The sequence below is a fragment of the Paramormyrops kingsleyae genome, chromosome 10, assembly GCF_048594095.1.
Source record: "Paramormyrops kingsleyae isolate MSU_618 chromosome 10, PKINGS_0.4, whole genome shotgun sequence".
In the NCBI taxonomy this organism is placed as follows: domain Eukaryota; kingdom Metazoa; phylum Chordata; class Actinopteri; order Osteoglossiformes; family Mormyridae; genus Paramormyrops; species Paramormyrops kingsleyae.
The window spans coordinates 18,707,349-18,720,898 of record NC_132806.1 but is presented as its reverse complement, the minus strand read 5'-3'; the positions used below and the strand labels follow the sequence as shown (position 1 = coordinate 18,720,898).

General features: G+C 45.2%; 1 protein-coding gene across 3 annotated transcripts in view; it reads right to left on the bottom strand.

Moving 5' to 3' along the window:
- thoc2 (THO complex 2) overlaps window positions 1-12,121 on the bottom strand; it is a 42,255-nt gene extending 30,134 nt beyond the window's left edge. For 2 of the 3 annotated variants that reach the window (XM_023830546.2, XM_023830547.2), the window contains exons 1-11: window positions 11,969-12,120; window positions 10,549-10,601; window positions 8,670-8,761; window positions 7,604-7,655; window positions 7,347-7,417; window positions 6,421-6,542; window positions 5,668-5,801; window positions 4,724-4,884; window positions 2,444-2,536; window positions 1,710-1,865; window positions 409-581 (exon numbers count right to left, since the gene is read on the bottom strand). In XM_023830546.2, the coding sequence (XP_023686314.2) occupies window positions 409-581; window positions 1,710-1,865; window positions 2,444-2,536; window positions 4,724-4,884; window positions 5,668-5,801; window positions 6,421-6,542; window positions 7,347-7,417; window positions 7,604-7,655; window positions 8,670-8,761; window positions 10,549-10,601; window positions 11,969-12,054 (1,193 nt within the window). In that variant the 5' untranslated portion in view covers window positions 12,055-12,120. Of the gene's footprint in view, window positions 1-408; window positions 582-1,709; window positions 1,866-2,443; window positions 2,537-4,723; window positions 4,885-5,667; window positions 5,802-6,420; window positions 6,543-7,346; window positions 7,418-7,603; window positions 7,656-8,669; window positions 8,762-10,548; window positions 10,602-11,968 lie in introns of all 3 variants that reach the window. The other variant, XR_002840476.2, reaches the window with a different exon arrangement.
- Window positions 12,122-13,550: the final 1,429 nt, after the last annotated feature.

Genomic DNA, 13,550 nt, shown 5'->3' with positions numbered 1-13,550 from the left:
ATAGAATAGGTTAATTAGCATGAATCATGGTGCACAGATAAAGGCACTAATGACTCAGTGTTTGTCCACCCACAGGAGCAGAGAGAGATAGACACGTGAAGTTGACTTGCAGAGCCCGGCTCAGCTGGCCGGGACTGTGTTTAGGAGCGTGTCCACACTCACTCCACGGGAGCCCACGGGAGCCCACGGGAGCCCACGGGAGCCCACGACCGCTTTCATAAGAGAACGGCCAAATATGGAATAAAGAACAGCAATGGCGTAGATATCAGAAAGTGTGTGTGATTTCCTATCATCTCAATCACAAAAAAGGCCTTAGAGGGAAGGTAAACCTATAGGTATATTTGACTGTTTTAATAGAGTGAGTGTGTGTGTGTGTGTGTGCGTGCGTGCGTGTTTGCACATGCATACCTGCGGTACAAAGGTTCTACGGTGAGGTGCAGCAGCTGGCAGAGAGCCAGAGCGATGGCCTTGTGTGAGGTGGCATAGAAGGCAGGCATCTGCTCCATGATACTCTGCGCATGCTGCCAGTCGCCGATGCGCAGCAGGGCCTCTAGCAGACCCAGCTTCTGGTTGTCAGGAGGCTGTATGGGGGGGGGGGGGGGGGGGGGAGTAAACGGAGAGGAGGGGTGAAGGAAGGAGACAAAGGGCAGGATGCATGGAATGCGGGGAGGCCACGACGGGAGAGGAATTGGCACGACTCAGAGGCTCGTGGCACAAGGACCAGACCCATGACGAGGCCAATCTCCTGCAGAACGTTTCCCCATCATGGGCATTCACAGAGGAACAGAGGGTTGCCATGGCAAACTTAATCTCTGCAGGAGAGCAGCAGCCAGGACCTGCAGCTGGGTCTGAGTGTTTGTCAGGATGTTAACACAAATCCACAGACGCACGCTCACGCCTTTTCTGACTGCGGCACCCTTGGCTGGTCAAGTGTTGCCCCTCTCTGTTAGGACTAACTAATCACACACAACCTTTTGGCTCTCAGGCCAATTTAATACATTAACTCCAGGCTTCATCGCTGCCCACCATATGCAAGTAAGACCAAAGATTTAATACACAAAATTTTAAAAAGACGTAAATTACACAAAGGTTAATCTGATCAGGAGAAGAGTCCAGGAGTTTCACAGGCCGTGCTAAACGGAGGGCTGATTATTGCAGATGTGGGGATGGTGAGGAGATTAATAGCTCAGCATTCCTATCCCTCATCAGTAGGTCAAGCACATTTAGACAAGCACAAGCTCTCTCGCCTGTCAATCACAGCTGACATGGCTGCAATGAGCGAAATCCTTCCCATCAGGTGGAAGCCATGGAAGTTCTCCTTCCCGGCTTCTTTTAATTAACAGAGTCATGGCTTGGAAGATTGTGTTTAAACGTAATAAATATTAAATATGCCTCCACTGCACAATGCCGTCTCCCCTGAGACGCCTCAGCCCCAAACAGCTGGTGGCTCATTCGGGGCTCGTCCTGTTCATTAATAAATACAATTAGCGCTTTCAATTTAACGTGGCTGATTCTGTGGCATGCCACAGCGCAGGACGAAGTCATTCAAAGGCGACGACCTTGGAGAGATAAGGGGCAGAGGACCTCTAGTACAGTCATGATTTAATTAACCGGATTATGCATTGCTTTGGAAAACTGCGGAAACTCGCATGAACTTTTAAAAAAGGTGGCGTGAGGGAAGGGTGCGGCGTGAGGGGCGGCGGTACTACCTTCTCGCTCTTCTCCTCCTCTTTCTCCCTCTCTTTCTCCTTGTCCTCGGTCTTCTCCGACGGCACCACGACCATGTTGAGCTTGCGGGCGATCTGCTTGGCCTCCAGGATCTGGCGCTTGTGCTCCTCCACGATGCTGGCGTCCGAGGGGAGCAGCTGGAAGCCGCGGCACAAAGCGCTTCCCGTTAAAAACGCGGCCAGAGCGGCCGCCCGCATTCCAGTGCGGCGCCGCCCACGTGACGGCCCACCTCCCCGCGCCGTGATTCCGACCGAGTCGCATGACTGCCCCCTCCCATTACTGGAGTGAGAAACGCGCCACGTAATGAGGGACCAGGCCCCCACTGAGATCTTGGAGGACATTAAAAGATGGATTTTGGCAAGGTGTTGTTTGTAAACACAAAGCTAGCTGGCTGGACAAATGTTTATTTGGACAGATTATGGCAAGGGCAGCGACAGGGAGGCCAGTAGCACGTCCAGGGCCTGCAGCCTGGTGGACACCATCCTCCAGGAGAGCAGAGGGATCAGATGACATTCCAAGCTTTCGAGGCGACTGCTAATGCCCATCACATTATTTAATCGACAGGTGCAGCTGTGCTAATGCCGGAATTCTCAGATACGAGCCCTCGTATGATTCTTACACCTCCAAGCTCTTGATGGTTTAACTTTGAGGAGGTTAGGAGCGTCTCTGATGGCAGGAGTGTCGGGGGAGGGGGTGTGGGAGGAAGCCCGCTTACGTGCACGTAGAGGTCGTCCAGCTGGATGAGGTTGTGCTGAAGGAGAGCCGCGGCGACGTGGTACAGCGACGATGGTGTCTCCCCATTAGGCTCCTGAGGACAGGGAAAGCAGGCCGTCGGTATGCAAGCTGAAGGGGGTGGGGAGGGGGGGGAATGTGTATGCGGGCAGCCATTTTATAGATAAGCTAGGGAACAGACATGTATCCAGGATGCTGAGGGAGAGCACTTCTGCATGAGCCATACTAAATATTAGAGATCGATATCGATATTCGGATCGGTATCGGCACCGATCCAGACCTATTTGATGGATTGGGTATTGGCCATGCGTGACCGATCCACGTGCTATACTTACTTATTTAGTTTTTGGCAATCAATCGCACAACAGCTCTTTCCCATTTTACATGTGTTTTTTTTTTGCGGCATTCAAATCGAACGCTATCGCTGCCCCTCAGTCTTTTTTGCTACTCAGTGGGTGTGAGTACAGTGACTTCCGCCTGCCGTGACGTCATGCGCATACCCTTCGCAGTATGAGGAGCGTAAGATAAAACGTGACGATCTAGGAGTATTTTACGCTTTTAACAGAAACCAGTAGCACAGCGATTTGCAATCTACGTAAAATAAAGTTTTGAGGTGGGAATAGCGTTTAATGGACAATCCCATTTATCAAAGTGCACGCATCTGCGAGAAAACAAAGCCATGGATGATTTGGGAGTCGGTAACTTAATTGGACTGTTTTGCGAACTCGCTGCAGCTTGTGATACAAGAGGGGCTGCCATAGCAACAAAGTGTAACTGCGCTGACGCCAATGCGAGAAAAACTTAAAATTTTAAGCATTCGCCACATGTGTATACTTGCATGCTTTGAAGATATTCATATTGAACTGCAAAAACGCTTAAAACAAGCGAGTAGGAACAGTAAGTTATGTATGTTTGTAGTAGCCTAATTAAATATTTTGTCATACATTACATTTTCCATTTGTATTTACTAGCTTAAAAATTTATATATAAAGTATAACAAAGTAAAAAGAGCTCTTGTATCGGAATCTGTATCGGTATCGGCAGTTGGAATCGAATCGGAACTGAAAAAATGTGGATCGCCCATCTCTAAATATATATCCAAATGACAGACTAGTGTTCGTCTGACCCAATAAATATAGAAGCCCCATGACACTGCACAACCATAGCTAATATTACGATTATCCCGCTGCTCCATTTAAATCAGACAACAGAGCCATAAGAGATACTGCACACTTAGGTTATAAGTGTGAAACCATGACAAGCAAAACGATCATCACAAGTAGTATTTAGTTACTCAGCAGATGTTGCAGTTGTACTTGATCAGGGTATGCAAGCTGGACCACTTCTGTTTAAAAACCCAGCAGGTAAAGCTCTAGTCGCTTAGGATCAAAGCTAGAGCCAAAGAAGTGCGCGCTATGCACCGCGAACAAGGCGCAAGCAGGTGCTCACTCCAGAGCGATCCGAGCGGCTAGGCCCGCATCTGCCTCATACACCCAGTAAAAAAAACGCAGCTGTTACCCCTCACTGAAGTTTGAATCCTTAGCTAAGCAAAAGTTTGGGAAGGGGAAATTATGCAAGCTTTAATCCAAAGCCAGCATGACCTGCCGGGGACTTTAGGGCAGAGAGAGAAAAACAGCGAATGTTACACGGACCTTTACATGAGACATCCACCCACCCACACACCAATCCACTTAAGACACATAACAGAGTAAGGTTTCTGCTAATTCTGAACATTACCGCCAAAGGTAAGACAAGATAAGAAGCTGAAGATGAAACTGAATTTGAGTCAGTAGCTTAAGTGCAACTAGAAGTGATATACAGCTATAAATCACACATAAAAACAAGGAATAAATGTTAAAATGCTAATTAAAAACTTGCCCATGACAGTGATGCACCATACAGTAACTGACCTCCACTAAAACAAAAGGAATCACAGCCTGTCAGAAGGCAGCCTGAAGTCAAACTGCTAGTGGCCAATTCCACAATGAGAGGCTAAATTTTACAAAAGTCTGATATCCAGCTCAGGCAGCAGGTTTTACAGACCTGAAATACTGCACGTTATGTGTTTGGAGCAGCCATTGATCCAGGGGCTGCAGATAGTGATCTTCAATGCCGCCGGTAGTCTCACTATAACAGTTAAAAGTTAATTCCCGTGGCCGGGCCACAGAGGCCGCCCAGGGATTGGGAGTCGTGACACGTAAGCAGGAGGCTCCACGGCTGCGGTGCAGGCGAGGCGCCGACGGCCAGTGGGTGGCTTCCTCACCTGGTGAAACTTGAACTTGAAGCCCAGGATGTGGCAGAGAGTCTGCGGCTCGCACATGTAGGACTTAATGAGAGGCAGGAAGAACTCGTCCTGGTCGGAGCGGCACTCGTACACCTGCAGGATGATGTCCAGCACGCGGTTGGGGTCCAGGTTGAAGCAACCTGGAGGGAGACAAGGTGAAGTCATCACACCGCTCGAGCGGTGACAGAGCACCTGTCCTCTACAGCGGGAGGGGCGACCTCTGACCCAACTGCCTCATGACTCACCGAGGGCGTTTTTCAAGCGGCACGGTTTGGATTAGGAAATTCATTTATTTTTAAAGCCCAAATGCCTGTCAGGTGCATTTTTTGGCATCAGTCCCAAAACATTTCATCATGCCCCATTCAGGACACACATTTGCTGAAACAAACGGCACAGATGTCCGTACCGTGACGGACACGGGTGCCTGATCACTGCGTTCGCTCGATAGCCAGACCTGTACTAAATAAAAAAAACACTGTACACCTAAGATAATCACTTTTCACATCTATTATTCTTGAGCCGTCTCTAGGCGCAATTAGCGGAGCCGTCACACGTCCCGCATGGCAAAGGCCGCGGGCACACGGCATCTTGGAAACGGCAGTGACCAGCAGAGGGAGTTAAAAAAAAAAATGCGCGATTAGCATTGGGATTTCACCGATTTTCACGGAAACTGACAGTCAAGCCCATGATAAAACATAGCAGGGCATAAAACTACGTCATTTTGATTTATTTACAGAAATCTGAAGGGGGCTTTTCTGCAGATTTATGCTCAAATTAGAACATGAGCCGGGTTTAAGTAAAGGACAGATATTCTAGAGATGCCACTGAAGAGCCTGGGGTGACGGAGGAAGGACGCTGTAAGGCGGACGGCAGTAGGGGGAGGCAGCGAGGCGAGGCGCTAGGGGGGCGTGACGACACCCTACCTATGAGCGACTTGATGCTCTCCAGCATAAGGTGGCTGGTGATGCTGCCTGAAAGGTCCTGGCCCAGCTCAGTGATCAGCTTAGCATAGCCCTCATTCTCCTCCCGTAACAGGTTGAACTTCTGCTGCTTGTAGCTGTGGCGGATGGGGCAGGAAAAGCAGAGGGTTTAGCCACACAGACAGTCATAAATCGTGAGCGTGTGGTGTGGGGGGGGCACTACTATCTCAGGTAACTCCATTGGAAACTTGACACATTCCACCTCAGGGAAGCACACTGTGTTCAAGGAGGACGACAGGAAAAGTATAGCTTAGTACTCAGGGATTTGTCTACAGACCTCATTCTGCAAAAGAGAAAACCAATTTTCTATGAAGTCTATTCGTCAACTGCTGCCCCCCCACAGAAAGTCCAGGAGTTCAAGGCAATGAGGCAGTACAAGAAGCTTTCTAGACTTTGTGACGTTCAAAGAAACAGGCTCCGCACAAAAACATAAGACAGGACAGGTTTTGGAGACTCATGTGCTTGAAGCTCAAATAATCCCTAGCTTCTGCACCCTGGTCTGCATAGCATGTTCTAAAGCTGCCAGCCTGCAAAAGGCCCAAACACAGGCAAGGCTGTGTCAAGCAAAAGCACAGCATTGTGATTGTTCACACTCAGGCTGCCAAGAAGGGAAATGAGGTAAACAGATGTTCTGACCCGAGATGGTGATCTCCTGACTCACCGCCCCACCACTGCCCAATCCTACAACACACTCACAACAGCTTGGTCTTGATCTTGACGATCTTCTGGTTGAACTGCTGGGCCTGCTTGATGAGGCCCAGGGTCTCCAGTGTCTCCGGATCCAGTCGCTCCTTCAGGACAGCGTCTGACACGAAGAACTGAGGCATGAAGGGGAGAGCGGTATGAGCGGGGGTGTGCACGTGCCCGCCTAAAGGCCGCGGCCTTGGGGGGTGGCCAACGAGCTCGCAGATGCCGTATAACACCACCCCAGCACATGTGGCACAGGCTAATGTGAAAGTGGAGTATGGAAAAAGGTTAAATCTCACAAACAGAAGACGGCATCTAACGGCTGCATACTGCCACCCTACCAACCAGCTCCTCAAACCAACCATTTCCATTCTTCCCCCCCCCCCCCATGTACAAAACCCAAGCTACACAACTTGACATGGACATAACCCATAAGTAATTATTCTGCTCTCTGATTAAGGACAGAAAGGGTGAAAAACTGCTTAGTTTAAAAGGTTAAACAAGCTGCAAATGCATTCTGGACTTTTCTCAGCCCATCCCTAACTTTATCACAACATTAAAGCTTAAGAACTGTGTATTTCATGTCAAAGAGATGCAGCCTTTGTCAGCAGAGAATGTGTTTCTCAAGCAGGGCAGAATGTAGGTCAATCATACTAACTGAGCCAATCTTCAGAGTTTAGAGGACAGCAATGCAAGTGTATACATCAGTAAGAAAATATTTACGTCAAACATAAAGCTCAAAAAAAACTACTGATGAAGTGTCAGCAGAGGCGATTTTATAAATGATTCGCTAGACATTTGTTTTGCTTGAGCAATGCTGCCACCCAGTGGTAAACAGGAATATTGCTATGTCCCTGCAGGCTTACTCAGGTATACAGGCCTTCTCTGCAGCAGATATTTCCTGCTGCAATACAGTCAGAAACACCCACACTCACCAAGCAGGCTCCCACCAACTGAGTAAAATGGTCACGTTTGGATTTTTCTTCCAAGCAGCCAGTTTCAATATCTGCATTAAATAGCACAGAAAAAAAGATCAGTGCAGATCTCAGAATTACTGATACGCATCACAACTTACTTTCATATACTTGGATGTGTTGAAAATGACTGATTTAATCGCTTCATTTCAGATAATGCTGAAATTTCCATGTAAATTCAAATAAAAGCTATATTTGAAGAGAACTTAGACACGTACCTAATACACAGAAGACATCTGCTAAAATGGATGACATATCTTCTCGCAACTCCTGCAAATAAAACATAAACTGGTTGTGTCACCATAGGCAATACATTAATGTCCAATACATAAAAAACATGAGGAAAAAAAATGTTCCACATCACCGGAAAAACACGGCTAAGAACAATGGTGACAACAAGGGTAAAAGCAACAAAGTAATACGTTGTAACATTATAAAAAAATTACTGTCTAAACAAACTAAATACAACATAAAAAAATACTACAATCACTGATTAGACATCCTTAAAAAAAAAAAAAGTTAAATTATTTTGTTTTCAAGTCTTTAATTCAACACCAGATGTCTTAATAGACATTAGGAGACAGGCTATGCCAGGCTAAGAATCCATCCATCCATCCATCGTCCAACCCGCTTATCCTACTGGGTCGTGGGGGGTCCGGAGCCTATCCCGGAAGCAATGGGCAAGAGGCAGGGAACAACCCTGGATGGGGGGCCAGCCCGTCGCAGGGCACACTCACACACCATTCACTCACACATGCACACCTAAGGGCAATTTAGCAACTCCAATTAGCCTCAGCATGTCTTTGGACTGTGGGGGAAAACCGGAGTACCTGGAGGAAACCCCACGATGACATTGGGAGAACATGCAAACTCCACACACGTGTGACCCAAGCGGAGACGCGAACCCGGGTCCCAGAGGTGTGAGGCAACAGTGCTAACCACTGCACCACCATGCCGCCCAGGCTAAGAATCAACTGGGGAAAAATGTTTCAGAATGCCACACACTACAATGGCAGTATTGCATTCAGAAAAACTGAGGCTATCCTTACATGTTGGATTGTTTGTTTACCTTCATTCATGTGCCAGCAGGTACCAGCAGTTGTACTATTGTGGTTAGAGAAATTGGGCCCTGCGCTGTCAGTAGGGTGTGTTACCTGCCAGACTGGCCTCTACAAGAGCTATAAACCGGATATTGACTTATTCAGACAGAAGCACCGCGGCCATCACAATGACACAATGGGTTAAGCAGACCCCCAGCACGCCACCTGGTCACACGGTACATACCATGACGTCAGCCAGGCCACTAGCGGCCAGTTCCAGCTTCAGGGTTCCCCGGATGACGTGCGAGGAGAGGTCATAGAGGGCCGCCTGGAGCTCTGTGGCAAAGCGAGTAGAAAGCGGAGCAAGCTTACTATGGTACCCTTCATGAATTAACACCTCACTAAGAGACACATGCGCAAAATACACCACCAAACAGGACAAGTATTCAGAGAAAAGTTTTCTTCATTTAAAAGGCAGCAGGAACTGAGATAAGATCCAACCGTGAAGGCAGTGGAGAAGGCATTCATTTCTCACTCATTCAAAGCAGAATAACAAGGACTACTTTGATACTAACTCAGACATACTGTAACATCCCATTATTGAAAATCTCCGTGTGCACATTTCATGTAAGAACCCTAATAAAAGGTAGGCTTTGGGCACAAGGCAGGAATTTCAACAGAGATAATGATGTAATGAACCCAGCACCAATCTACAGCTTCTCATTAATGATGCTGAGTAGGCCTCACTGACTTCATTATTAAATGTACTGCTGGCTGCTTTTAATTTCGATAGTCTGAATATGACCAACATCTTGGGATTTTTATGCATTTTATGATTTTGTAATGTATCAACGGGATGTACCAGGGGTCAGAAGGGATGGAGAAAGTAGAGGAGTCATATTACAGAAAATGCTCAAGCCAGAATTTCATACAACTTTTCAGACTAAAATTCACAGGATGATGTTACCACTCCACACTTCTACCACACCTCTAGGCACCACTTGGTATGTTGTGCTGGCACACATTACAAATAAAATCAGATTAATGTTAACTACATACACAAGGCAGTTCTTTACCTAAGTCTTCATTAAAAAAAAATATCTGAAACAATCATACCACCACAAACAGTTTTGGAAGTGAGCACAACAGCGACATTAAAGTTATAAATCACAACAAAACAATACCACCACCTCCAAAAAAAGGGATTTAACTAATAAAGAGTACTTCAGAGTTCTACTGTAAAAGATTAATGGGGAGAATAAGTTAAAAATATCCTTCAGAAAACTACCTAAATTATGAGATGGGACCCAGAGGCTGACCTTATTTTTAAGAAAAGTAAGATAAGCCAGAGTAAAAAATGCAGTTTAAGACTCAAAATATCAACCCTGCATCATAGGGTGTGGCCTTATCGTCTCTAAACACCGAGTTCCCCTCGAGAAAATAGGCCTTACAACATGTGAGAGACCACATACCCGTTTCACCGTGCCGCATCTCCTGTTACCTAGAAACCACTAAAGAAACATAGAATCCTTCGAGACCCAGACGGCTCATCTCTTAATATTTTGTACCCAGATCTAAAAAAAGTACCTTAAACCCGCCATCTTTTTAAAATACATGCCCCCTTTTGTGTAAGCCAATGTGATACGATATACTCACATAAAGTTTTCATATAAAGATTTTTTTTTTTTTTTTTAATGATCATGCTATACATAGATGGAACATGTTCTATGACTTCTGCAATGCTTTCTCCGCGAGTTGCAAAAACTAGTCACATGCATGGTAAATGAACTAATATATTTAAAAAAATAAATCTATTTTTCAAGAATGTGACAGAAGAAATTCAAAGACATAAATGTACCAGTTATTTAAAAGGTTGATCAAGTAAAGGGGAGTTCGCTGTCATTTTCAACTTTTAATTTCCTGTGTTGCTGGGTAAAAACTGGTCTGAAATATGCTACAAAAATGCAATGTCTATAAATACAAAAAGGGGAAAATGGTTTAAAATCCAGGAGTTACACACATAATGTACAGAGGTGTAGTACAACTTGGAATTAAAATGACAAATTTCTTGTGAGAGCAAATAATTTAACCACAAATATCTGAAAAGTCCAGTAACCTCTTACCTTTCTGTGACACATCATCAGGTCTATCTGACAGATTCCGACATAGCTGTAGACTGAAGAAAACAAAATGATAAATGCTTAAAGAACTTCCTGTTGGTCTAAACACACTAAAGGTCATTATAGATGAGTATTGCATAAATCATCAGATGTAAAAATAACAATGCTGGTGCAATATAAGCTTTTCAGGAGAAAAATGTTAAACATTCAAAAGGAATCCCAGGTAAAACAAAACACTTAAAAGTGACTCCCAATTATTTTCTAAAACTTTAAGAAATTTAACTAATTCTAGTGAAAATTGTTATTTTTGTAATACAAATATCTCTGTAAAGTATGAAGAATTCCATAATTCCATCCTGAAAATGAATACTGGTAGGAAGGCTCGAAGGAATTCGATCAAGCAGGTTACCACACACACACAAAGAGGGAATTTACACATTCCACAAAAACTTTAATTTCAAAGGTCGACAGAAAACTACGTGCGTTATATGCCAAAACGAGCCCTGATTTTCCAAGGCAGGTGGGTTTTGTATCATCCAAAAGCATTTAGTGGAATTCGCTGTCGGTGGTATAATGCAAGTAAAAGACGGCCAGATTCCATTAAATTTTGGCTATGCCACTGCAGAAATATATGAGTACTAATAAATGGAGAACAAGTAAAGGCCATGGATATATTGGTACCACCACACAAGTTAGAAAATACTCCACCGGGACAAACTGTAGCCACACAATATGGACTACAGCAGACGGGCGGCAGAAATTTAATTCGAGTGTAATTTGGTGTCTCTTACAGGATGTGTTAAGAAAATACCGAGTATATGTCTGCTGTTAAAGCAAAGTGCTTAGATTTTACGGTCTTAAATCTCACTCTGGAACCCCAATGCCTTGTTTAAATGCCTCGGACCGGCTACGTATTACGGTAAAGGCTCGGTCCGCGCAGCTAGCCGGCCGGCTAACTTGGTTTTTCATCAACACCATCGTAACCAGCGACAGACGCTACCAGACGGAGACATGCCGGCTTAAAAGAGAATAAACAATGTTATCTGGACACATCTGTCCGCGTCGACGGAAAGAAAGTGTGCGCCACGACCAGCGAAAACCTCCGGGGAGGTTATCGAGCGCGGCTCATATGCTACACGCTAGTTTGCCATCCCGTGTCTGTTACGCTCATTTCTTCGGTAGAATATTTAGGGTTGTGTAAGAGTACCTGCTCGGATTAAAATTTCTCATTTTAAAACATAAATCGGTGTATTACTGTACTGCTCCGGTGAAGCTGGTCAAATGGACACAATGCAGAAAGTACTACTAGAAATCAGTCAGTCGAAAACTTGACGAGGCGAACCGAACACACAGAAACAACTTTCACAAAACTAGGAGCATAACGCTCCCGTTGTCTCGGATCGAATATCGGGGGATCACTTACAACTCGCTTTTTCCCGATTTTTCCCAGTTTTTGATCCAGTCAGTAGGGAGGACCAATGCCGCCATCTTCCCCACCATACCGCACATGTAGCCCGGATGTTTAGCAGAACACACCGGGTCAAAGGACGCCAGTTAGCGGTGCATGGCGGGACGCGCGTGTACGCGCGTGTCGGGGCGCGCGCGGGTCCGGTCTCCCCGGCCGAGTGCATTGAGGCGCGTGCTGAACGTTAACACAATGCATTTTAATTATAATTATGTGCATTATATAATTTGCAGTTTATGATTAATAAGGGTAATTTCGCCGGGGGTTTTTTTTGCGCGGGACCTCCTAAAGCCCGTATGTGCGGTCTTTTGCTTCCTGTCAGCGGAAAAGGCCGACTAAACGACGTCGTCGAAGATAAAAAAAAAGTGTGATTTCATATTCACGAAGCACTGTTCTTGTACAAAAAGGCGATGATAGTACGTAGGTCACGCTTTAAACTTAGACTTTTGTGAAACTCGTCAAGTTGTATTGGTTTATTTTCAGTGATTTTCTATTTGAAGCCAGTTTGCCAGTAATTAATCATTTAAGTATGGGTTTTTGCACGTCGGGGTCATTTAATACCTTAGAATGGCTGCTGGGCAAAAGAAAAATGTTTATGTTGTAAACGTAAGTTTTGAGTGTTCCCCATATTCGCCGAACTTTCTTCCGGTCCCATGCACTGCAGTGGTAGTTCTTGCAAATGGGGCCTTGACCTTAATTGCAGGGTTGCCAGCTTTGGTCAAGGGCAGGCGTTAGCTTTCCAATTCGAAACAAGTCTGCACACGCATTCACATGTATGTAACAGTTCTATTACCTTGTAAATAGTCTTTATGGTATGAAACTGCCCCAATGCTTTTGTTGTAGCTAACTTTAGGTTTATAATGGAATAATATAGATTTGTCGTAAGATTTCATACGTGAAAGCGTCAGTGTCACGCCAGATGAGTGACAGCTAGCAACCCTGTAATAGGGAAGAAGATTAACCCGTGGCCGAAATGGATGGAGGAACAAGTCTGATGAACATGCAACAGAGAGGTTGAGCTGATGTCAGGTCGAAAGATACTCCAATAAAGGGTGCAGAAGGGAGAAATGAAAAAATGTAACACCAGCATTGATTTCTAGGTTCTTGAAGTTGGAGTGACAGTAAAATTTAACTAAACATTGGCAACCACTGTTTTCAGTGAAAATATCTGCTGTTGTAGTATAGACTTTAACTGGTTTTAACTTAATAGTGTTTTTTTTTGTTATATAATCATCCAGTACTTCTAAATATTGTTGCTCAATCTGTAAGGGGAGATTTGTCAGGAATGGTTATATTAAAGCTAAAATGTAATTACTGTTATATTGTGAAATGTTTTTAAATATAATTGAAGTGATCCCTGCCCAGTGTTTCCTGGGATAGGCTCCAAACTCACTGTGGCCCTGTATTAGCTAAGCAGTTTTGGAATACGGACAGGTCATTCACATATATTCTCTGTTATATTCTCTGTATTCATGAACGAAATCCCAGGTAGGTAGGTGGGGGGGGGAGCGGGGAGCACCTCATCTGAAAGCCAAGTGGA